This window comes from Glycine max, chromosome 14 (assembly GCF_000004515.6).
Source record: "Glycine max cultivar Williams 82 chromosome 14, Glycine_max_v4.0, whole genome shotgun sequence".
Lineage (NCBI taxonomy): Eukaryota > Viridiplantae > Streptophyta > Magnoliopsida > Fabales > Fabaceae > Glycine > Glycine max.
Genome location: NC_038250.2, coordinates 838,101 through 864,053, shown reverse-complemented (window position 1 = coordinate 864,053; position 25,953 = coordinate 838,101). Strand labels below are relative to the sequence as shown.

Genomic DNA, 25,953 nt, shown 5'->3' with positions numbered 1-25,953 from the left:
TATTGAAGAGTTCTGGTAACTGCACGTCTGCATCCAACTAGCCCTTTAAGTCTCCTACGCTTTATGAAATAATTCAACACATGCCATTATATCATATCATTAATGGCACTCATTCTGCTCTAGAATCCTGAATGCTAGTTGATGAATGACTGTTATTGGATAGGCATGTTGATAATCTTTCTAGCGTAAGCACACATTTAAGATAAGCACACGCATCAATTGTTTCTGGATCATATCATATCACACCATATCTACAAGAATTGAAACAGTGGACTCACAACAAGTAGCACCTACTTAGTGGTGCTTGCTGCTTTTGTCTCAGCCTCAACAAGAAAAAAAAAGGTAGCATCAATGTACCCAGACAAGTGTAGTCTTGTGTGTTCAAATGCCACATGGCCTTGAGCAAATTGAAGCAATGAACTACAAGTTTTCTTGCAACAGCATTAAGAGCCAAAGGAGGCTTCAACCCTACCATATTACACACTACATTTTCAAGAAACATGTATGGAGCCCACCAATGAATTTCCAGATTGATATGAATGTTGGATGTCCCAATTGTGCACTATGGAGAATTCTGGTCCTGCCTGTCTAATTTCTTTAGTATGATGTTAATGACATGCCAGTCAAAGCCACGGTACTGAAGCCACCGAACAATTCGTGATTTCCTTGTCTCCTTGAGTACATTCTGACTTCTGAACCACTGCTTTGAGGCCTGAGTATAAAGATGATCCATGGAATGTTTTGACAAGCCAATAACTGACTTGTGATCTTCGGCACAATCATTGTCCTTAAAGACCACTTCAACTGCCTTCTCAGCATCAGCTTGACTAACTCCCTTCTTGAACAGTGCCTGCCACAACAATTGCAATCCATCACACAAAAGTATCTCCCTTGGATGAAATAGCAAGTATATATTGGCTATTGAGCATTGAAGGCATGTGAGGTGAAAGGTCTGTGCCTTGGCCTTGCATGGCCCACAACAACAGTAAAGAACCTTTAAGCAAGCACTGCTTTTGTGCATCCCTAGTGTGTTTGGGGCATCTAAACTTAAGGAAAATGATGAAAAGAGAAGATTGAAGCCTTCAATCAATCGATTTTACCTTTTCTGGAGGAGGGGAAGGGATTAGACTCAATTCAATCTAGGCAATTTTTGCATATTTGGAAAAAAAATAATCAGATATTTTTAAAATGAAACAAATTGAGCCCTCAACAAGTAGCCAAGTAATAGAAGAAATTATTAGATCAGATAAATTACAAGAGAAAAGAATTGGGTCGGAACTTTGCATTTGTTGAACAATTCGCTATGAAAAATAAGCCAAATTCTGACACAAGTCAAGCAGGCAAAAGACATAATTAAACTTCAAAAGCTTTTAGATGTAGGGAAAAATCAAAATATAGATTACATGCACAAGCTAAATTTTCAGATACAGATAATTACATAGTAAATGATATATTATTATTTTAACATTGTCCTCCTATGCAAGTATACATTTTCAGATTTTCACATTTGTGTTCTCAAAAAAGTAATTGTGGAAAGGAAAAAAAAAAAGTGAATGCACACAACTCTGCCGAATTAGCAAGATGCTGTCACAATGCACATCATCTTTTTCTCCTAATTCTATATTCTAGAGTTAAAATGATGATGAATTTTAGAAAGCACAATATAAGCATAATGCTAACACAATTATTTCCTCTTCTGCACTGCAATGGGGTTAATAACAAAACACGGGGAAGAAGTATTGATCAAGAAGAGAAAAAAACAGAATGGAACAGGCAACATGTAAGAAAGCAAAAAGTAATAGGACAAACAAAAAATGCAAAGAAGATTAACTTGTTTGATCCGCCTTGGCCCCCAACTTGATGAAGTCCATCTAGATTGAGAAAATGTTTCAGCGTACAACCTATCATTGATGAACCCTCTAATACAAAAAAGGTTAAACCAATCACCATAAGTAAACATAAAGTATAAAAATGTCTGCAAACTCAGTTTATAAATGAACTTGAAAAAGCATATTTTGAAAAATACTACACAATATCAAATTAACATGATATAAATGGGTATATGCAAACTTTCAAAAAAAATTGAGATGCATGTACCAGACAGTTTATTCTGAATAGAACAGAATTACTTTATCTGCATATATAAACTAATAGTGTTTGAATTAATATAGAATTAATCATAGGATATACTCTTTTTTTAAAAAATTCAGAGTCTCTATCCTTCCTAAAGCAAGAAAAGTTAAATGGAAAAAGAAAACATGTTAACTTCATATAAAAACTGTGGATCTGTTGTTTATCAGCCATTTTCAAATGCATCCTTTATTTGAAGCTTTACTTGCTGTCAAACAACTACATCCTAAAATGGAAAACAAAATTCAATTCCCAAAACAAACTCCACAAGTAATCGCCCTTCACCACAAGTGACCTGGTAAAATTATAATGTCAAGGTAAAAGCAGAGATCATTTCCTTTTCATTCTACAATATCTGCACACTTACATAATTTCCTTTTTATTATAAGTTGTTTTGAATACAAAATAAGTTAGTCCAAACACATAGAATAGGTGACACTTTTTTCGGGGGGAGAAATAATTGCCTTTTTTTTCAAAAGCACTTTCAGGAAGCCCGAAAAAAAATATTATTTGATATTTCTGCAAAACAAGCCATACCAAACACACTTTAAATTTCTTGATTCCTTTTCCCTGTTTTCTGAAATCCAAATATGTTATATCCATTTGCTCTTTAATGAAAAAAGGTGGAAAAATAGTTCATCAGTTTCTGACACACAAAATAAATTAAAATGAAAGAATAAGTGTTGTTACGTGCTGTAAAAAAAAGTAAACAACTCTATGCATATATACTACATAAGACTTAAATTGGTAAATGACCATATGTCGAATTATATAAGATGGGCCACTCAAATTCTCAAGACATTCATTCTTCCTCAATATCCAGTTATCTAGCCATTTTCCTCATGGAGACCCCATGACTGAATTAATAGTTGGCTAGAGCTGCATTCAAAGTCACCTTTGTGATAGCAATTTGTATCTATAATTGCAGACATCTCATTTTTAAGGCCAGAAATCACATAACATAACATATATTACTCTCAATTTGTTGTAACTGGGTAAAAACTTAAAGGAAACCAAATTTAGGAAGTAGTTGTTTGGAAGCAATAAAGCTTCAAGTAAGGAAGCAATTAAAATTGGCTAATAAACAATAACTACCACAGTTTTTATGTAGTTAACTACATACCTTCTCTGGAACTTGTTTATCACTGCCTCCACTGAATCAGGAGAGAATCTCTTTCCAAGCAATTTCTTTCTCAACTCAAGTGCTGTGAGTGCCCTATGGAACAGAGAGACAAGCATGCTTAAAAGAAAAGACTGAATTTTTACATTTAAACATGCACACTCCTCTTTCCAAAAGGGTAAAGATATTAGTTTACTTATAAGCAAACTCAACTCCAAGAAATTCATTGTCAATGACAATTTGCTAAAATGTTTCCAAAGGCATGCCAAATAAGCCTTTGTTCTGCATAACCTCACTCTTCAATATAAAAATATACAAACAACTTCAATCAAGTTGAAATTTCTAAAAAAAATATATGGGATATTTGTAAGTAGATAGTGAGTGCAATGCCAAAGTTACGTACTACGTTTTAAATTTGTCTTTTAGCTTTCATGTTGAGCCTTGGCACTATAGTAAGGTTTTTGCCTTGTGACTTAACTGTCACAAGTTCAAATCTAAGAAACAGCCTTCCCTTAAGGAGATAAGGATGCATGTATGTACCCTCCCCAAACTCAAATTAGATGAAATACTTGACATTTTCTTCAATTTCATAATGGAAGAGCTGAAAGAAGGTAAATACTTGACACACTGGGTAAAACTTAAAAAGGAAGTTTCCTCAACAGGGAAAACAGCAACAATTAACTGCAAACTCATAATAGCATGGCAAAAATTGATTTTTGTTGCACTTAAAAAAATGAACAAACATTATGCTCGCCCACATTTGGTTCAGAAACTCTTCAATTGGATTGACAATACAGTTTATAACTAGTCTAGCACTGAATAAATTCTATTTCTGGGAGGAGGGAAGGGGAGACAACAACTAACCTAGATGCAAGTAATTTAATAGCAGCTTCCTCGACATCACTGGTAAATTTGTCAATTTGTATCAATTCCTGGTCACAAGAGTCTCCTCCCTCATGGATTGTCAACTCTCCAACCTCTTCCATTTGATCAAAAGAATCTAAGATCCACAAATTACAATGCTCAGAACAACTTCACTTCTTAGATATACAAGTTGTAAGTGCTGTTTCATTTCTAATCATAATGTTTGGTTCCGCAGCAGAATATTCCATTATAGCAAATTGATAGAGAGAAGCCACAAGTTTTAAAGAGTTAAAACAGGTTAAAACAAGATAATGAATGTAAATTTTTTAATCGGTGAAAACAAACATACAATGTGAATCACTGAATCTAGAAGCATGAACCTATTATCCATCCCCAATCTTAATGGTAGAAGGAGATCGATCCTATTAGAACCTGGAGAAAATTAACTTTAGTTAACCATAAGACAAACACCGCTTCTCCTTTCTTTCCCATTAATTTCTTAATAATCGTCATTTTTTTTGTAAGAAGCTTATTTTTATTCAATTTATCAATTACAAAGGCCATCAATCACAAATCACAATGTAACCTCAAAAGCGTGAACAATCTCTTATTACTTTTATGGCTAGCTGAGTTTATCGAGTACCACAATATAAGAACATTGTATCACCACACTTAAATCCGAGTCAACAATCCCATGCCAGGCATCAAATTGAATTAGAATGCTTAAAATCACAAATAAATTTATTGTATTTAGCTATACGTAGTAGTGACGTAGTTCCCCTGCATCCTGCATAGCGAAGCACAACTAACTCCCAAATGATGAATCAAAACCATATCATATTAGATAGAACATAGAAGTTCACCTTGTTCACTGTCATCAAATAATAAGTCAGGGCAAATTTCATTCGGGTCTTGAGAAATTTCACAATGTGCAATTGTTGCCTGCACATCTTTTCCACCATTTATCTTGAGCACATTAACATCAGGACAGCTACAATATCCAAGGCTTTTCACTGGCAGTGCAGTTTCAAGTATTTTCACCCTGCAGGATGTGCTGGAAATGTACCTAATAGGAACAGAAGAACTATACTCTCTTCTCTTCAAGCAGACAATCTGAAACTTCCAAATACTCCTATTTTTTTAATACCAAATTAAAAAATAAATAATTAGAACAATGGTCGAAATGTTTCAGAATGTATAGAAAGCTGAGGCTTATATTTATATGTAAGCGGGGGGAGAGACAGAAAGAAATTGAAGAACTTCCTTCAACCCAGTAGAATGCTTCCAATAGGGTAGCTAAACTAGAACTCCATTACTCATTTACTCTCACAAGAATCAAGCTTTTCTGCCATTTTGTTTCAGTAACCAAAGAAGGTTTAGAGATAAAAACGAGAGAGAGAAATTACCGGTGAATTGAAAAAACGCGACAGGGAAAGTGGGACGAGATGTTGAAGCCGATGTTTGCCGCGAAACCTGCCATGTTCATGCAACCATAATTTGTGCCTACCAAACCAAGGGGTTCCCCATTTTTGGTTCGTTTCTCCTCTCCTCTGTTTTTTTGTCCAAATTTTGTTTTCCTGTACGGGGTCCTAACATTTGGGTCGGCCCGGATTAGCCCTCGTGGGCTGGGCTAATTTTGAATCGGGCTGATTTCCCCAAACGGGCTGTCTGGGCTTGGCCTGTCACTCTCTGACAGTCAGCAGGCATCATGGGCATTTGTTTCCTACACCTTCCAATTTTTATTTCCAAAATTAACTCTGGAATGTAATTGGAAATGCAGGATACAATAGTCGGCATAATGACATATTCACAACTTCAGACTTGAACCAATCTCCACTCATATTTTAGAATCAATTTTTAACAGGTGATAAGGGATTGGATAGTATGCATAGATTATGGGTTCTAACTTTTTGTAGGACCATATTAAATTAAAGAAGAAGAAAAATTAATGAGTGCTTGTATGAGGACACATGATAAAAAAAAATTAAATAATTATTTTTATTAAAAGGAAAAGTTTATTGTATTGAAACACAAGTTGTTATCTAAAGTGCAATTATAACAAAATATAGATGGTACAACTGGATCACCTTTTTTTCAAGGAATGTAAATTCTTGTTAAGTAGTAATTTGGCTTGACATCCAAAAAAGAAGTAGCTATATCTAAGGGGGGAAATAAGAGTCTTCTTTTATTTCTCCGCAAAGAAATAATTATACATTCGAACAAGCTGACAGGAGTTATTTTGCTAAAACTTTTTTAAATAATTAGAAACATCAATAAGATGGTGTTATCCTGTGTGTGTGACTAAGTACTTGTTTGGAAATATGTTTAGTTTAATTTAATAGTCAATTCGTCCTTCTCTTTTCTTCTACATTTGTGTATTGAGATATGGAAAAACTTATGTTTAGAAAGGTATAAATAGATTTAGAAGTACATCCTAATTCAAAAGATACATTTTATGATTTAACTTATTATAGGTTATACCCCAAAAATTTAAGCTAATTGTTTAGTTAGTATTTTTTCTGGTCATATATATCAAATACCTCAAGGAAGAAAAAAATAAGAAAGGGGCAAGAGACACTGTTTTCAATAATTCTATGTCAATGCTATTAAAGAAAATGTATGAAAGTAACACTTTTGCTTTACTACCAAAAAAATCAAGAACATACAATGAATCTCAAGCAATTCTCCAAGCATACAAATAATGGCAAAAACCTTGGGTGGATGAATTATCCTCTAGTAATTCATGTTTGCTGCTACCCCCACCTCTTTCTGGGCATTCTATGCTATTAAAATCGCTAGTAGTTTCCAAAAAGATTGGCTTGAAAACAAAGAAAGCAGGGCCTAAACCAAGGTCATTGGTGAAAAGCCAATCATGAACATCCCAAAAGATTTGCACAGGAAAATTATTCACCATCACTATTTCATTCCCTCTGAATCTCCAATGCAAGTTCATTATTCTACTGGCCAACATTCCATCTATGTTAATCCACATTTCTGGATCATCAGGCCCAGAAAGGGAGGTCTCAATCACAACGTCATGTTCTATCTTACCATCTTCTAGAATGGCTCTGGTACAAAACATTTTCTTCCCATACACATTGTCTCTCTTGCACAACAAGGTAGCCTCATCTAGGGATGGTTTTGATTTGGTTCTTTCAAAAGCATCCTTCTCCAAATCTCCCAACAACAAAAGCACCTCTTTCTTGTAAACCAAGGCAACGTAATAACCTGAACAAGGCTGTGGACTTGTAGCGGAGAATTCTGCACGCCGAAAATCCCAAAAAATGTCTACTCTTGCACCTGCTATTTCAAATGATCTAAGACCCTTTTTACCCCAAGACTGTCCGGATCCCAAATCAATCTTGCAGGTGTACTTGTTCTCTTCCAAAGTGTTGTCGACGCTCATGGAAAGGAAATGATCTATGGGGTCCTTGCACCATGAAACTGTTATGCTTCGTAACAATTCTACTACTTTGGTTTGATAAACAAAGGTGACAAAACTCTGAGGGGCATCTATTTTCATGGCTTTATTATCCTTGCATGTTGTTTTCTTCCTGGAATGTGGTTCTGGAATGGCTAACATCACAGATTCTACAAGAAAATTAGTCATTGGCTATATAACTTGGACAAGTTTGTATTAAGCTTGCAAATGTATATGACTTTCTTATTTTCTTATATGATCGATAATTGATCCTCTTTGGCCTCTAATGATCAGAGAGAATTATAATTGATAAACCCATCAGAGATGCTTCTAATAATAGAATAATGAACCATCATCTTAATTTCACATCTTATTGGTTCAAAACCTGAACAGCTTCAAAGGGATTCTTAATCACAAGGTTAAATGACCAATGAATCGTAATGTTGAGAAATTATGTGAAAATTAAGACACGCTTTGAGGAACAAAATCTAGGTTGAGGTTGTCAATGAGATGTCACCAGAACATTGATGATGCTTTTTATTGCTTTTATCTATTAATAGATTGATGTCTCTCTCAAATTGAAAGATGAAAATGAAAATAAGTTGCACTTCTAACTTTAACCCTACTAGAGCCGCTTTCTGCATTATTTTCAACCTAATTAAATTTAGTAAGTGTCACATTTGGAAAAAAAGGCATCAAAGGAAGGCGTTGGTCGAGATGTTATCAGGTTTTAATACAGCGTGCTTTTGGAAAATCCTTCCATTGTTATTATTATGTAAATACGTTAAATTGAATATTCTGATGAGGTTGAAATTATATTTAATATGTGGAGTTTGGTGATATGCACACAGACCACGTTTTCAGTGTGCATTAGTAAGGTGAACCGAAAATTTAGAACTAAAAAGTCAACCTTATATTTTATTTTCATAAACTCTTTTTAGGAATACTAGAGATAATTTTTTGTTTTAAAAATAAAGAAAAGACGTATTTCTCTCTCATACTTCCTCTTGCAATCACGCTCAATAACATTTTAATTTTTATGTCAAAATAAATTTAATTCGGTGTGTGCATATGGTGAGAATTGGAATAACAACTGAGATAGTTCCATATTTATGCAGAGGATATTAGCAAAACCGTGTTGTGTGCAAATCAGCAAAACGGAAGCGGCGATTGAGGATGATTTGTCGAAGGGGGTGCAGTCCAGATCCGAAAACACGTAGGAGAGAGAAGCACTTAATAAATTACGTCAAAAATTACTATAGTATCCCAATAATGAGATAGATTATTAGGATAAAAGATAAAGTTGGCTTTTCTGTTGTAAATTTTTATGCACCTTGCTATACCAACTGAAAAAATGGTATATCCATGAGAGAAAACCATATATGCCAAAAGTTATAAAAACTAATTGAATATTCTGATGAGATTGAACTTAAATTTATTTCTAAAGCAATAATAGACATCAATTATCATATTGGAAATCATCATCTTGTTGCCTCCAATTCCTGGTTATTCTTTGACCATTTCCTCTGTTTTGGCAATAAGTAAGTAAGTAATCCACTAATTGAGTCTCTAACTCACTGACCCAATATGGACCGGGTTGTAAGCTCTTCATTTTTATAACCATTAAGTACACATGTAGCGTCCTATAGAAATTATAATTCAATAATTCCGTGGGGGAGTTACGGGAGTATAAATATAATTTGACTGAATGTGAAACATGTATACGCTAAAATCTGAAAGTTGATATGAAACGGAATGCTAACAGTAGAAGCTTTTCACAAAAATAATAAAAAATACAGGACTAATTTGTAAAATATATAAAAAAAAATACAATATTTTATAATAAAAAAATATTCAACCTTGTACAATTGTAATAACAAGGTTTTCAATAAAAAAAATTTACCTTCCTCCATTACTTTTGTTGAATTTGTAATGGGAAGCTGAATTCATAAAATGCAGTAAATATACCTCTTATCAATGTAGCACAACACCTCAAGATTTCAGAAGTATAATGACATCCAAAAATTTAAATTACAAACGAGCAACATAACACGAAAACAGAGGAAGGTCGCACAAACTGACCTCGAGACCTCAGTCAACAAAATTATGTGAGCCGGCACTCCAACATGAACATCAATAGTTGTCACTGTACAAAAATAAATAATTATCAAATTTTAAGCTGAAATCCTCAAGAGAAAACAAAAAACTTCCCACGTGGCGTAGATCGGCTCCTTCTAAATTCAGGCAATGTAGTATTGGTGCCCTCCTTAAGATTGCGACCTGTACCATGTAGTAAAATTTTGTTTTCAACTTTGCTGGACAATAAAGGCTCAGCTGCTTGCATTATTCCTCTGCATGTGACAACAATACTCATTTATCAATCAAGCTATGAATAATGTCATTTTCAATGAGAAGAAACAAATCAACGAGCATAGCATAATTTTTTAATGATTCTTTAAGCCATACCTTGATCCAATGTTCTGAGAATTCCTAGAGATGTTCTGATGTATCTTTTTAATATTTACAACACCATTGACTGCAGACTCCATGAGGCGTATATCATTTTCTGACTCAAAATAATCGCTTTTCCGAGGTGCCTCCATGGTCATTTCTCGGCCAATTTCCATGTCAGAACCAGGTATCATATCAGCCTTTTGAATCCTAAAGGGCAAGTGCTGAAAATGCTTAACCTTGGCCTTACTTTCAGCCTTGTTTTTCCTAGTACCACCTTGTCTTACTGAACCAGGAGCTTGCTTGATTTGTTCCTCTTCGTGTTCTTGATGAACTTTCCTGGAGTTGACCTTCTGGTGGTTGAAGAGAGTTTCATTAGTGTTATCCTGCTTCACTGGCTCCTGTGAATGCAGATTCACCCTTGAGTTATTGCCTGTAGATGAGGCCATTGGCATTGTGACAAGCAATTTATTTACTAGTACTCTAGTTGGAAATGGATGCTTTAAGATTGGTTGGTTGTCTGATGTGTCACTTTTGACCTTGCTTTTAATGACAGACCCTCTATCAGTGGATATTGATCTCCTCCTGACTGGAGGTGATGGTGATCTACCTTTCCCTGAGCTCACTAATTTTTCTTCAGCTAGAAGAGACATTTTTGGCATGGAGTCCTTCTCTATAAATGTTGAGGGAAATCTTGATCTTCTTTGCTTACCCGAAGAACAAGTTTTAGCCTGTAAATATAATTTCAGATTTAGAGAGTACAAATTACACTTCATTGTGATACAATTTCCTAATATAATTTGACACAAATTTATCATTAAAGTTTATATAAGCATGCAATAACCTCAGAGCTTCTATCATCCATGGGTCTTTGACAATTTTCAGGCTTCATGTTGTCACTGGTACCATTTTTGGGCAAACGGAAAGGTGAAACAGCTCTTGGTGCTGCGTTCTGAGATTCTATGGCATTTCGTGCATTCCCAGCTTTCCATTGTTGTAGTTCAGTTTCCTTCCTCTCCAATGCTGATTTGATATTTGATATCTATAAAATTCTGAAACTGTTATAATATTGGCTAAAGTTAACTTAAAAATTGCTCTAGTTATGACCAAAAACCAAACCTCTTCCTTTAGCTCCCGAATTTCTCCAGTTTCTTTATTAGATTGAGCAGCACCAAGTTCAATGGTTGCAACCCTCTCTGCAAACTTAAGTGTGCTAATTGTTTCTCCAAGAGCATTGACTTCAGGATTTATATGAACAAACATCAAAGTTTTTGCATGGCCACCTATTGATATAGGGGAAAAAAGCACAGGTTAAGTTGTTTTATACAGAAATTAAAAATATAAAATTACTATGGCATTATACAAATACATTAATATTTAAATTGCAATTCATTAATCAACCCATCTCAACCCCTTCCCAACTAAAAAACAATTAAAACAACAGAGGGCAAAAATCTGTAGTAGAAAAAGATGGTGGTTGAAGCTGAAAAAGAAAACAATCCCAACTTTTAATGTTGTTCTAGCCTATTATAATGAGGAATGTGTACAGAGAAAAAAAAATCAATTTAAGTCTGCTTGTTACCTAATGAATCTTGTAGAACTTGTGTGAGCTTGCTATTTCTATAAGGAATATGTGGACTCTTTTGTGCCAAAGCAGAGATAACATCCCCAAGTGCAGAAAGAGATTTATTTATATGCTGGGCCTCCTTTAGTCTCTCGCCAACAGCCTCAGATTTGTCCACTCTCTCACTTCCAGCCAAATCCACAAGATGGAGACAACCCTTAAGAATGGAGTTAGACACTAAGTCCCTCCCTCTGACATGAACTGTCAACACACTGCAATTGGATGGTAAAGAAATCTATTTAAGAAAAATATATTATATGGTTAGAGTAGCCATCAATATTTATGAAGAAGAAATTTTACCTATGAGAACGGCTGCTTCGCTCATTTAGAGCTGTAGCACCAACAGCACGATTCTTCTGACCAATTTTCATTAAATCAAGAACATCTTGAGTACAATTAACTGGGACTAAAGATGCATCAGGCACATTAAGACCATTCAATTGAGAGTTGTTTCGTATATCTAATGTATGTCTTGTTAAGGAAATGAACAAACCAAAAAAATATATCATATTGTTTTTTTTTTTTTGGAGTATGCAAAAAGTTTTGATATACAGAACTGAAAAATGATTACAATTTAATATAAATACAGAAAGTATGGACTTGAAGGATATCTTCTGTTAGAGCCATCGCTGACTAATAAATCTCTCACTTGTTCATTGTATATTTCAATCATCTGGACACCAACTTCATATTTTATGGCATCTGCTCTTTCCTTTGAAATATGAAATAAGTCACGCAAAGCCCTATAGTTTACACCCCATGTCTCTTCAGTCATCAGATCAGGGCCACTCTATCCAAGCAGTAAAACACACATGCATGAGAAAAATGATAAGACAATATTATAATGATTTTGTGATATCACACTTTCAATGTGGTTAAGGTTTGATCAAGTCCATAAAGAATACAATCAGTTTTCTTTGTGCTGATGAAAACATATTTAATAACATACAGGTCTTTTTAAAATTTTAATTGTCTCCTTTTTAAGAAGAAACATCTCCAAACCAAGATAAGATACTAACTAAAAGAATTGTGTACCATAACAAATCATAAGATTCTTGATTTCAAGTATCCATAACATGCACCACAAACAATGGACAAAAATCTACATTTTTCTACTAGTACATGAAAAGAAAGTCACCAATTTCACTGCAAAACACATAAATACTGATCTTTCTTATGAGGCATGCAATAAAAACAGAGAATTTAAAATGAGGACAACACTTCAATTTAAGTAAATGCATAAAATTGTGATAGATTGCTTCTATGTGATAGAATTTTTATGTATGTAATGTTACCATTGTGTAGGTCTTTCCTGACCCAGTCTGTCCATATGCAAAGATGCATACATTATAGCCATCTAAGGCGGACCTAACCAATGGTTGAGTGTCAGCATATATTTGCTCTGCACATGACAAAGAAAAATCATCATAAAAGTTTCAAGTGAGAAGATATAAATTTCAAAAAAGATTATTTTATTTGTAACAAATACATTACATATGATATCATGATCATTATCATTTAACAATCCATTATACAAATACTCGTTTTTGTTCATTCTTCATTACATAACCAAATCTCTATTATCTAAAACAATATGTCAAAAAATGTCCATTATTATTTTCAAATCTTTACTATATTTACAGATAGTCATTTAGGAATAATCACATAGAACAAAGTATTTGCTGGCCCTATACATTTTGCAATAATATGTCAAAAAATTAAAATACCTTGGGTGGTACTTGTTGCAAACACCTTATTGAATGAAAATACCCTTCTAGCATCTTTTCCTTGCTTATGGGGATTCATAATCATTATGTTTCCATTGTCTCCTATATAATCTACAGTAGATTGTCCATTTGATTGTCCTGGTAAGAATGGCCTCACTCTGCAGTAGACCCTAATGGCTCCTGTAAGGAAGCAAATCTATTAAAATACATAAATAATGTAAGTAGATCCTTGACAAAGCATCTCGGATTCTAGTGTACCTTTCAGATCTTGTACTTGATTGTAAAGAGAGCGGTTCTCCTCCAAGACTTTATGGTAGGAAGAGGAGGCCTCTTCAAGGCTCTTTATATGACTCTCTAAGAAGTACATAGAACTCAACTTAGCATTATGAAAGAATATTGCATTATAAAAGATTTTACATACATGAAGAATATTTTTCATGGAAAAACAAGTCTTTGGATCATTACCAAGCCTTCTCAATTCTTGGTCCCACTTGGATTGAATTTGTTTGACCTCCAATTTTATCTCTTCATAGAAGTACTTCAGTTTCTATAGACCAGGGAAAAAAACACCATTACAGTGAATGATGCTAATCTAATACCGCATGATAAATCGTCTAAAGCAGTACATTGGATTTCCCAATTTTATACCTCGAGCTCTTTTTGCTGGGCATCACTTATTTCAGCATGCTTGGCAGAATAACTGGCATTGTGCTGATTACTATCGCGTTTTCCACCGCAAGTGCATAGTTTAGAGAATTCATTTGATGCCAAACTACGTCTTTGATTTAGATATAATGTGATAGCTTCTATGAATTCTCTCTTGGAGAGGCAACCAGTATTGCCTTTCAATATTTTCTTGAGGAAATGTCCAAGCTGCAGACAATTGTTGAATTTTAGGTAACCTTACAAACACTGAAAGTGATTTTACATTACAAACGTGATAGCAAGACAAAAAAGATGCATTAATTTCTGAAGTACCTGAGTGCCTTGAGAATCAAGCAATGCAGAAAAATCATTGACAACCTTCCTGAGCAAAGTATCAATTACCTACACAATTTCACCCAATCACAAATAAGATTGCTGATCACATGAATCAAATGAATCTCCATGCATATATTTAATTTCTCAAAACAAATTTCAAACAACAATCTAATTTGCCAGTCCTAAAAATTACAAAAATCATACCACATAGGAAAGGATCTTACCTACCATTGCATTCAAAGGCAGATCATCAACCCCATCAGCCTCTCTGAGGTAAGCCAGGAAAAGTTTGAGTCCAAACTGATCAAAAACAGAAGCCAAAGCATTAACAGCTTTGGTTTCTTCAACTGAAACCTCTCCAGACAGATGAAGAAACTGCGATGACTCAGTCTCATCAACAACACTTTCAGTGCCCAGTATGTTGGAAGAAGACCATTTAGGGAAGGAAGTAATCCTGACAGTTCCACCATACCTCCACACTCCAATCCCACCCGATAGCTTCCATTCATAATACCCTTTCAAACAGAGAATGCAGTCCACAACTTTGCTCGACGAACCCCCCTACAAAAAAAACTCAACCCCTATGATGCACATACATGATACATGTATCCAATACGATACAATTTTCTAAAAATATATAAGATACAATACGTATAAGATACACATATAGATATGTATAAAAAATCATAAAACATAATAAATATATAATTGCAATTCTACAAATCCAAAGAACATACTTCTTATATATTACTAAAAATAAAATAAAATTATAAATGTCAAAAAGCGAGTTAAGAGTCTAACCCAACCCTACAAAACCAGGTTTTAGGGAGCGGATTGTTCCCCACTTATATAATGTATTTCGGCACTAACTTTAGACAATGGGAGACTTTAACATGTCTCCCTTTTGCGCACAGTTACTCACCATGCAACACACCTCTCAGTCTAGGGTGATCACAATTTAGGTGGTTTTTCCAACAATAAATCATTCTAATCATAAATCACTTCCTATCCTATTGTCTACAAATAAGAATAATTTCCATCTTTGGTTCATGAAAGAGACAATGTTTCTTGAAATTCATGCATTGGACATATACACGTAGCCATAGGTGAAGTATCCAAACAGATACGAAATTAAAGTATCGGTGCTTCAAAATTCAACCCCATTAACAAAATAGAGCAAAGTTAGTATCTTGACGTGAAAGGAGAGGAGGGTCATGGTCACCTTTTCCAAATCGGAAGCTTCGAAGGTCAAAAGCTTCATGTCATTGACAGCTTCGAGAAAGTTTCGCATGTTCTCGAAATACTGAATTGCAGACTGGGCGGGCCCCTCCGAAGACTGAACGGCGACGTTATCGACCACCGCATTGTCGACAACCTTGACGACAGCGCCGGGGTTGACTCTGTTGAGGACGTTGCAGAGAATGAGACCGTTGCGGAGTGCGAGGCAGAATTCCTCTTCGGAGGGTTCTTTGGAGAGTGATGAAGACGCGCCATTGTCCATTTGCCGAAGCCATTCTGCTGCTACGTACCTCCTTGAAGCTGATTTCACAAGCATAAACAAACAACATTTGAACAACAAACAACAAAGAGATGGCGGGTAATGTCTAATTGTCTATACGCCACCGTTTCATGCACACTTTTTCTTTTTCTTTTTTCTTTTTTTTTTACAATAACACAACATTTTTTTAAGAAGAGAATTGATGGATTTTATTCAGATGTGCTAGATAAATGTTGTATATTTTTTTATAATAAAAAAATAAAATTAGAACTTAAAATCTTGTACACACTTCCCAATTTTCACATTTTAGAACAACCTTTTTTACAACAAGAACAACCTTAGTGATAGTCTTTCGATCAAAATTTCATTAAAAGAATTTTAAAATTAAAAAGTAACGCTCTTCCTTTTTTTAAAAAAAAAAATCATGTCAAACTTGCATTAAATTTCTTTGAGAAGGTATAGTGGTGATTCATAAGAGAGAATTTTTTTCTTAAATTAATAAATAAATAAATTTAACATGTCTACTCTCATTTCATACTCTCTCAAGAAATGTTACCAAAAAAAAAAATACTCTCTCAAGAAATGTCGTTTACTGTTATGCTTTTGACTTTGAATTCTGTTAACTTCAATTACAATCAAAATATTTATGAATTCTGATTAAACAAAGGACAAAGTTTGAATTTTAATTAATCAAAGGTTAAAGTTAAAGTAGTCTAGTCTTGATTGTTATTTACAGCAGTGTTGCATTAAATGGGTAACAAAATCATGGTGTTTCCTGTTTGAAATTAGGCCATATTACTTTGTTAAGTCAAAGAATAATTAATTGTAAAGTACTGTAATAAATACTAATGTATTAACTTGACTTTATTTGAATACCATGTAAAATTACTTATAAAATAGGGTTATAAATTTAAAAGAAAATATTAAACATTCTTCATTTAAAGTTTTACATAAATAATTGCCGAAAAATTAAAAATAGATAAACCTACACTAAAGTGAGTTACATTCGCCAGTGAAACAAAAATGTTATCCCACCAATAGAACAAGACTTTGGTGGGTTCTTAAATCTTAATTTCAATCAGTACTAGTTCTTAAATTAATAGAATAGTTGGCACATATCTTTAGACGACCAGACTTGAAATCACAAAATTTGAATGACAATCTCAAAGGCCCACGCCACCATTGAATGCTGGTGGGCTGGGGGAGTGATCCCATTTTAGAGCAACAACACATCCCAGGCTATGCATAATGCGCTTTATAATTTTGTGCTCCACGATCTTTTCATTTGTCCTCTGTCCCATTCTTTTTCTCTTTTCCAGCCTCACTTTGTTTAATCTAGTTACACTTATTATTCATTATTTGTCTTTATTTTTACAGTACTTTTTTCCCTTTTTCCTTTTCTTAAACAAAGAAATAATGTGCAAGTGATAATTTAGTAGATAGAATAGAAAAGAAAATGTAAGAAACAAATCAATTTCGCTAAGAAAACCAAAGGAAATGGGGAAAAAACACAAGAAACTTTTTCTATGACTATAAAGAAACATTATTATAATGCCAAAAAAAAGAGAAACATTATTGTGAAACAATAAAACGTTGTTCACTTTTATTTAAGGGTGTTTTTTTAATTATAGGGTATATTTTTTAAATGCGTATATATGAAAAATATTATTAAAAAAAAGAGTAGTAAAGAAACTTTTCCAAGAAATGTGCCTGAACTCAAGCAACAAGCATGTTTCATTATTTAATCTTAACAGAAGATTAAGTCTTTTTTTGCGGAGTATTAGTATAAGTATCACTTGTTCATTATTCCTAAATGGGTCTTTGGATTTATTTTTTTTGGAAGAAATATTATTAACTACTTCAAATTAAACACAGATAGTATCAGTGCTTTCTAGTTTCAGTTAGCTCTAAAACTAAGTTCTCACCCCCCTGTTTTGGTTCAATCTTGGGGGACAACCTTAAATTCCTATGCTCTCAAAGATATTATTTTCAGAATACAAATATTAAAAAGTACTAGCTGATAAAATCTAAGTTCCCAACTCATTGTTTATTTGTGATTAAGCATTAGATGACATAATCGTAATCAAAGTTGATACCTGCTTCCTCTGCTTTTCTCTGAGCCAATTCATGATCGTTGATGGTCTCCTCCGTCACACTGTGTAAAGTCTCATTGTTGTTACATGCTGAAGCCGCCGAACCTTTCAAATTCAATCCTCTCTTAAGAGGAGATATGAAATTAGAGTTTGGTAAGGTTTCCTGTGGCATGTTTCCCTGCAACACCAACAGTTGGAGAAATGCTTCAATGCAGTTCTTAATATAGTATTAGAATCCAACCACCGAAAAATAAAATTCAAATTGTTTGGAGTTTAAAAAGAACTTGGCATTTAAAATACCTGGGAAAGTGAAGCTTTGGGTTATGAAGATCGGATCTGAGGCAGAAGCGTGAGGAGAAACAGGGTTCTCGTGGATTTGATTTGATGATGAATGAGCGTTACAGAATGCGAAGAGGCTTATATTAAATGCTTGGTTTGAATGTGGTGAGGGTTGAGAGAGAAACAGAAAGAAAGAGAACTTTAACAAAACAAAAAACCACCTTAAACTTGAACTTGCATTTTGAACGTTGGTGTCTCCGTCACTCCCGTGTCCTCGGGGGATCACGGCGTCTTAACGGCGTATGTATCCGATGTGGCGTCTGATTAGGTGGCAACTGTGGTCCTTTGTGGGACCCACGAACGGCACGATTCGCCCTGAATGACGTCGTACCAAAATATTGCCTTTCATAACTTTTTTGCTCCCCAAAATTTGCTTTCTTTAACTTTTAAGAGTTTTAATTTTTAAAAAAATAAAAATAGACACAATCATCACTTGGTTCCAATGAAAGAAAAAAAATATAATTAAAAAGAGAAATTTCAATAAAAATAATAAGTTATATTTTTTTATAAAGATTAATTATCATTAGTAGATATTTTACCGGATGATATAATATGATAAAACAATAAAAATAAAAAATAGAAATGTTGATAGAATATTTAAGAAAATAGAGCATTTAAAAATTATTGTTTTTATTTTTAAAAAATTGTTTCTCCCAACGTAGTTGCATGTCTAAAAGTATATTTATTTGGCGGATTAAAAGTTTATTTTTTAGAATGTAACATCTTTATGTTTGTAATAAATTTTGAAAATTATTTTTTTGGTGAATTGATTCCCGTAAATTTTATAATTATTTGATTTTTTATTTTTATTTTTGTATATTTTTATTCCCATAAAGATGGATGAGAATATTATTTCTATGGAAATATGGAAAGATATTATTTATTTTTTTTGCGAATTACAAGCAAAAAGAGGACTAGAAGCCTCTAACCCTCTATGAAACGAAACATGAGCTATATCAGCTCTAAGCACGTTGACAATACCATTGTAAAAAATATTATACTCTTTTTGAAGATATCTAAAGATATTATCTAATTCATATGTAACTTTCATTTTAATTTTTTTATTTAAATTATTTTAAATTTAAAAAAAATTATAAGAATATTAAAATGTAATCAAAAACACTTTTAAATATACATGAAAATATACTCCTAATTAACATATTTCTTAGAATATGATTCCTACGAGTATAATATCATTATGTGAAATAAATGCTCCTTAAAACTCAAACACTCAAGAATGTTGATTAAGCTAGAAGAATACCACGTTTGGTACATACTTCTAATTCATTAAAATATTTTTAAATTTAATTTAAAATAAAATTGTCAATTAAATAAATAAATATTTAAAATATTTCATGGAAATGTAGGATTCCTACCCTTTAGATGGGAATATGAAGATGAAGAAACATGTACACTATGGATTCATTAGAATGAATTATCTCTAAAAATATTTTTTATTACCTTATACTCCCTCCATTCTAAAAAAATTATTTTCCCAAGTTATTTTACACAAATTAACAAAAATCAACAAATAGATGAAATAGAATAATATTTTTATAAAATTAATCTTGTATCATCATTAATTCATTTATAAATTTTGTTATTCACCATTAATATTATAAAGGATATAAGTGAAAAAAATATAATTAATGTGACATTAAAAAATTAAAATGATAATTATTTTTAGATAATTATTTTATGTTACACCACAATTAAGAAATGGGACAAGGGAGTAACAACACATAAAAAAACACATTTTCATTTCCATAACACATTTTCATTTCCATGTTATTGAGAATCCAATAAGATTTTGTGAAATAAATGTCCTCTTAAATTTGACTATTAATGAAAAAACTAAATATTTTTTTCTAACTTTCTTTTTACATTTCATATCATTTTTTTAATCTCTCTCCCTTTTTGTATAAAATCATTTATTTACATATTAACATTTACCTGTTTTCCTCCTTTATTTTCTTATACTTCTTTCTACGGGTGTATATTTTCCAATATATAAATATATTTTCAAATAATTTTCAAGTCAGGTTAGGAGTAAATACAATTTATATGTAAAACAACTGACAAGTATCTCATATATTGTATGGTATCTTTAATTTAAGTAAAAAGCATGGAACGTGAAGAAATTAAAATTATAAGATAATAGTATATATATATATATATATAATTTAAATACATAAATAAAATGAAATTATAAGTATATCTTTTTTTGTTTAAAATACATCATATAATATATTTTAGATTTAAGGAGAAAAGAGCAAAATTTTCCCGGCCTGTTGTCAAGTTACCACAGTTAAATTTAGTTTATTTCTGCGTAACTCACCACAGTTAAAAATAAAAATTGATAGCCAAGAGAGATTATGGGACCTATTGTTGACGGGGAATAAAGGCATATGATAAATCTATATTCTATCCAGGACATGCGTTAAACATGAGAGCCAAAATGTTCCAAAATTCAAACATGTTTCCGAACGTTGATTCCCCAATTTATATATGTTAGATGTTTGCTTCTTCTTTTTTTTTTTTTATCTATCTATTTACATATAAATTAGATTTTTGTACAAGTATTATTGTATAATTTAATTTAAATTTATTATTTTCATGTTTTTATTATTTATTATCATTCATGTTTAACTTCTCTAATTATTTAGTTCCGTCCTTTTATTGTCATGTTTAAATTATCTTTTTTTACCATTTTTTTTTATCAATTTCTCTAATCTTTTTAATCTTCTCCTTCTGCAACTGTTAGACATGGGCCTCTAAAATTAGTTCGAGTAGCAACAACTCTTCCATGGTGATCTCGGAATCACACCCTCTAATCTTAGTTCATTGTTTTCAGTCACATAAAACAAATCATATTATTCTGTTAATTTTTTTATTCATATAAAAATAAAACAATAGCTTAAGCCATTTATTTATTATTTTTAAAAATAAGAATTCATTTTTTTATTAAAGAGCAAAATATTTTGCTGATCAACTAAAGTAATTAAAAAATAAATTAAATTAAGAAAAATAATTACAAAAATCTTTAAACAACGAATAAAGTATTTTCCATTGAGACACCAGGTCTGTCTGTCCGTCCACATTCCACGATTTTTTCAAGAAAAAATTCAAAGAAGTATTGTTTGTATTTTGTTTAATGGCAGGTATTGTTTTTTAAGTATTCTTGTTTAAAGTACTGTGTCAGATGAAAATATCTTTTTACTATATATTTGTTTTTTATTTTGTTTTTAAATATCCATGAAGACATTTAATGTTTTGTTTTTGGGTCCATAAAATTATTTATTTTTGTTATTCTAGAATGACCATCTTGAGTTGTAGCATTTGATACATGATGCTTATAAACGTTTCAGGTCCAATAACAATTCCTGGCGTAATATTTGTTAGATAAAATGTTCAAATTAGCGCCCTAAGCACAAGAAACTGTTTAATTCAATTATGACCTGTGGGCTTATTCTCCCAAGGAATAACTATTGGCACCCTCTTAATTGCTATTTACCACAATACATTAAAAAGATGCATATACCCTTATTCCTTCCCCTACCCCTCTATTAAGACACACCTTAGTTAGAACACCCCCCACCCCCTTTCCCTCACTTATTAGTTTTTCTTCTACGTTCTTGACCCCTTTATTGTTTTTGGTGTCACACCCCCTTTCCCAATCCCTCTCTTCCCCATTGAACTTTCCCTCCATCACACTCTAATTTTGTTGAACCAAAGTGTTTTAAAATTCCATTGATTTTGACTTCACAAGAGAGCATTTCAAGCTCATTTTTTCTGTCTTAAAGATTTGATGGAACTTGTTTTCGTTATATACCTAAATGAGGTGCACAACAAAAAAAAGTTTGTCATGTACCCAATCAAATACACAACATAAATAAGTTTTCGTTAATGTATGTTTTTATATGTTTATTAAATTTATATTTATTTTGCAAGTTTGTTATGTTGTGTACATCATATATTGGACAAGTAGGTCAAGTGGGCTCTAGGGACAACACAATAAGAGTGATAAGTTGGCATGGCTAATGATACAAAGCTTGACTACATTGTTGAGCGAGGTTGCTCCTGGAGGAGCAAGAGGCATCATACCCAATTTTAACATTTATTAATATTTTCTCAAGATTTGATCTAACTTAATACTACAAAATCAATTTATGAGATGAAGGTTATTCTTCCTCTTATATATTTTTATTTGTAGATATTATTAGTGTGTCTTAATATTTTCTCATAATTTGAGATTTGATCTAACTTAATTTATTCATATTTTTAATTGATGTGGGATTACCATTTTTTTTACATAAATATGAAAATATTATAATTTATCTTTTCCATAATTTTAGTTTATTGATATTTTTATTATCAACCTTAATAAAAATATAAAGTATGAATAAAATAAAACATTAATATTTCTTAAATGCAAAAAAATCTTAATAAAGGAAAACTTATAAAATACGTGTCCTTATTTTAAAAGGAAAAGAATATTCATACATTAAAAGAAAATATTACATAAATAATTGAATGAAAATAGTTAAAAACATAAAATGATATTACCTCTAATTCTATATATAAGAAATATACGATGAACCATCAAAATCAATAAAAATGATAATCACATTTAATATTATTATAAATTCAACATTTATTATAAAAATATCATTAAATTTAAATGTTATAAGTAATCATCACATTTAATATGTGAGTACTCATAATTTAATGAACAAATATCTAGTAAATTAAAATAATAATAAATTAAAGATATAAATGAAAGTTAAATCTAAATAAATTCCAAAATTAATTATTTTTAAAAGATTTAAAATAATAATTTCTTATAATTAAGAGGAAAGAAAATATCAATCTGTTGCTTACAATGTCCATAAGACCAGAGATAATAATAGTACTCCATTAAAATAATCATGTCTATAATTATTGGACTAATACTAAATGATCATTTAACTTAATAGTATAGTTAAAGTGTTAAACCCAAGAGAATACTCTCGATTTCAACAATTTCGATTTTCAAGGCATGAATGAATTGTGAATCAGGCCCGAGACGTGGATGACAATTAGTGGGACCCAAGTGGAGGCGGGCAAGATGAGAAGCAAGACGGAAACGACACGACCTACATCAAGAATAATGTCATTTATCTTATAACAAATTACAAATTAACAATTCTTTTATTTTCTAAATATTATAAAAAAAATCAATTAAAATATAAAATACACATATTTATTTTTTTATGAATAAATACTATATTCATAAATAATAGTATAATATTTTACATTATATTCAATAACAAATTATTATATGTATTTTATTGATTTTTAATAATTAGCTTAAGAGTCTTAAAAATAATTTTTATTATTTGAGGATATAAAATAATTATACTGGATACGGATGTTTATTAAAAAAAATACAATGAAGAATTTTAATTTTGATTAATTTAGTATAATTTTTTCATCCTATTAACTAATTAAGAATTACATTTAAAATGCTTATTATAAAAAAATTAATTTCGATGTATGGTTAGTGTTAAATTTTTTACATTTCTAATGAATTAAAAATCATCATAAATATAATTCTTAAGATTATTAATATAAAAATTGACAAATTTAATGTGCATCATAGTTCATAATTAACAATAATGTAAAATCTCCTTCGCTGGTTGGGGGACAATATAAGAGAATGGAAAAAAATGATGGAAAACAATATTCATTTTCTTCTAATTTTTGTATCCTTCTAACTAAGGATTTGAAGGGATGAAGAGAGAATTTAAATAATTTAAAGTGTCCTAAGACGTAAATTATCCCAACTTATGTTTTAAAATTTAAAATTATAATTGTCTGAAAGTAAATTAATTTTTAAAATTTCATACTCTCTTATGAACCAAATAAAAAAAAAAGGCTACATTGATCTCCTTCCTTTATGAAAACCTTTCTTCTCCTATTGTCTCACCCAAACAAAATGTCTAATTAAAATCCCTCTTCTCTTTTTCTTTCCATTAAAATCCTTTCTCTCCTTTGAACCATTTAGTCTCAATTAGTCCCTTTGTGTTGTGAGAGCATACTTCATACACTATTTACTATATATATATATATGCACAATAGATATTTTGATATTTAAAAACTAACTAACTTCTTTTAAAATTTTAGATAAGTTTTGTCTGGCATAATAAATTATTTTTCCAACACAATTAGAAAAAAATTAATCATCTTTAACACACACTTCCTATAAAATGAAATGAAAACAAAATACTTAATTTTATACTATTTAAAGTTATTAGTTAATTTCATTTAAAAAATAACTACATTCTTTAACTACTTTTAATCATATTAATCAAAGATAATTTTTACATTTGAATTGAATTAAGAATATCCTTAGAATAATAATTTAAATAAGATTAAATTAGTTGAAATTAAGTCCACGAAAAATATTATTTTGCTATAATTCAGTTCTTTAAATTGGACATTCCTTTCTTAAATATTTTTTTTAATAGGTCCTTTCTTATATTTAAGTCCACAAAAAGTATATATTTTTTGCTGTAAAACTATTGATATTTAGGGTTAATATACCTAGATTAAGAAATATTTGATAAGAATAAAATATTAATGTATTTAGTTAGTTTAAAATAAGAATAAATTAAAGTATCAATAACTTTAGAAAGGAGGTCATATATATTAAAAAATCTGTACATTATTAAATATTAATAATTAAATTCATACTATCAAAAAAGAATTTAAAATAATGAAAGGTGTAGAAAAGGAAGGAAAGGGCCTTAGGCCAGTCATGAGATTCAGTGTGAAGGTGGATGCTCAAAATATTAGATCCTGCGGGTGTGGGGCCCTCAAACAGAAGACACATTAAGTCATTAATTAACCATACCACACTCCCCTGTCTCCCTACCACTTCCATACCCATACGCTACGTATACTATTTGATTCTATACCAATTCCCAATACACATTGTTCTAAGAAATAAAAAATATTTTTAATTTAAGAAATTATTATATAAAATATGCTATTCCATAATTTATTTGTTTATATCTTTTTAACAAAATACACGTATGATTGTAAGAGTATTCTGTTATTTGGTACAGAATATTCATGCCTTGTTTCGCTTATGATTTATTTTTATTGAAAAATCCAATTGATTATTTTTAATAGATTTTTTTTTTAATATTATTTTTTCATTCACAAATCTTGAATCCCTACTATAAGCTTATTAATTTTATAAGGAATATTTTATATATGTTTGGAATAACAGTAAAAATTATATTATTTGAATAATTAATTATATGTACAGTTAATTATTTGTATAATTGATCATAATCATGATCAATTTTTATTTGAGTAAGTTTGTTGAAAAGCCATTTAAAAGTAATTAATTTTTTTGAATGCAACAAAAAATCAGCTTTTATATAGTAAAATAGTATAAAATATAGTCGAAAGAAAAAAATAAGCTGTAAAAACATCTTATCTTTTTATCAATTTTTTCTTCTTCTAAATCTAAGCTAGGATCCCAGACAACAATCTTATTTTATAAACAAAATTATTTTCTAAAAAAAACGGAATTTGTAGAATATAAGAAGATTAATCTTCTTTGAAGAGCTAAAGGTTTTAAAGGTAAGTTGCCTTTTTTAACTTGATTTTCTTTATACACAAAAATTAAAATTTGAACCCTTAGTTACTTGCT

General features: G+C 31.2%; 2 protein-coding genes across 3 annotated transcripts; both read right to left on the bottom strand.

Annotated features, from left to right (window-relative positions):
• Positions 1-219: 219 nt before the first annotated feature.
• On the bottom strand, positions 220-5,682 carry LOC100803154 (regulatory protein RecX). Of its 2 annotated transcripts, XM_003544538.4 has the most exons (6): positions 5,521-5,682; positions 4,978-5,246; positions 4,115-4,250; positions 3,254-3,346; positions 1,832-1,919; positions 220-850 (listed from the first exon to the last, which is right to left on the bottom strand). In XM_003544538.4, exons 1-6 carry the CDS (start codon positions 5,598-5,600, stop codon positions 563-565), a joined length of 954 nt encoding a protein of 317 aa, XP_003544586.1. In that variant the 5' UTR covers positions 5,601-5,682; the 3' UTR covers positions 220-562. The 2 variants fall into 2 exon arrangements, with proteins under 2 accessions (XP_003544586.1, XP_006595680.1); XM_006595617.3 differs by lacking the exon at positions 1,832-1,919.
• Positions 5,683-9,280: 3,598 nt separating this feature from the next.
• On the bottom strand, positions 9,281-18,396 carry LOC100811516 (kinesin-like protein KIN-14F). The gene is made up of 17 exons (XM_003545036.5): positions 18,210-18,396; positions 17,913-18,087; positions 15,541-15,857; positions 14,547-14,879; positions 14,316-14,384; positions 13,986-14,210; positions 13,803-13,884; positions 13,596-13,691; positions 13,338-13,517; positions 12,906-13,012; positions 12,222-12,400; positions 11,911-12,075; positions 11,569-11,822; positions 11,106-11,269; positions 10,831-11,028; positions 10,002-10,717; positions 9,281-9,886 (listed from the first exon to the last, which is right to left on the bottom strand). Exons 2-17 carry the CDS (start codon positions 18,079-18,081, stop codon positions 9,724-9,726), a joined length of 3,417 nt encoding a protein of 1,138 aa, XP_003545084.1. The 5' UTR covers positions 18,082-18,087; positions 18,210-18,396; the 3' UTR covers positions 9,281-9,723.
• Positions 18,397-25,953: the final 7,557 nt, after the last annotated feature.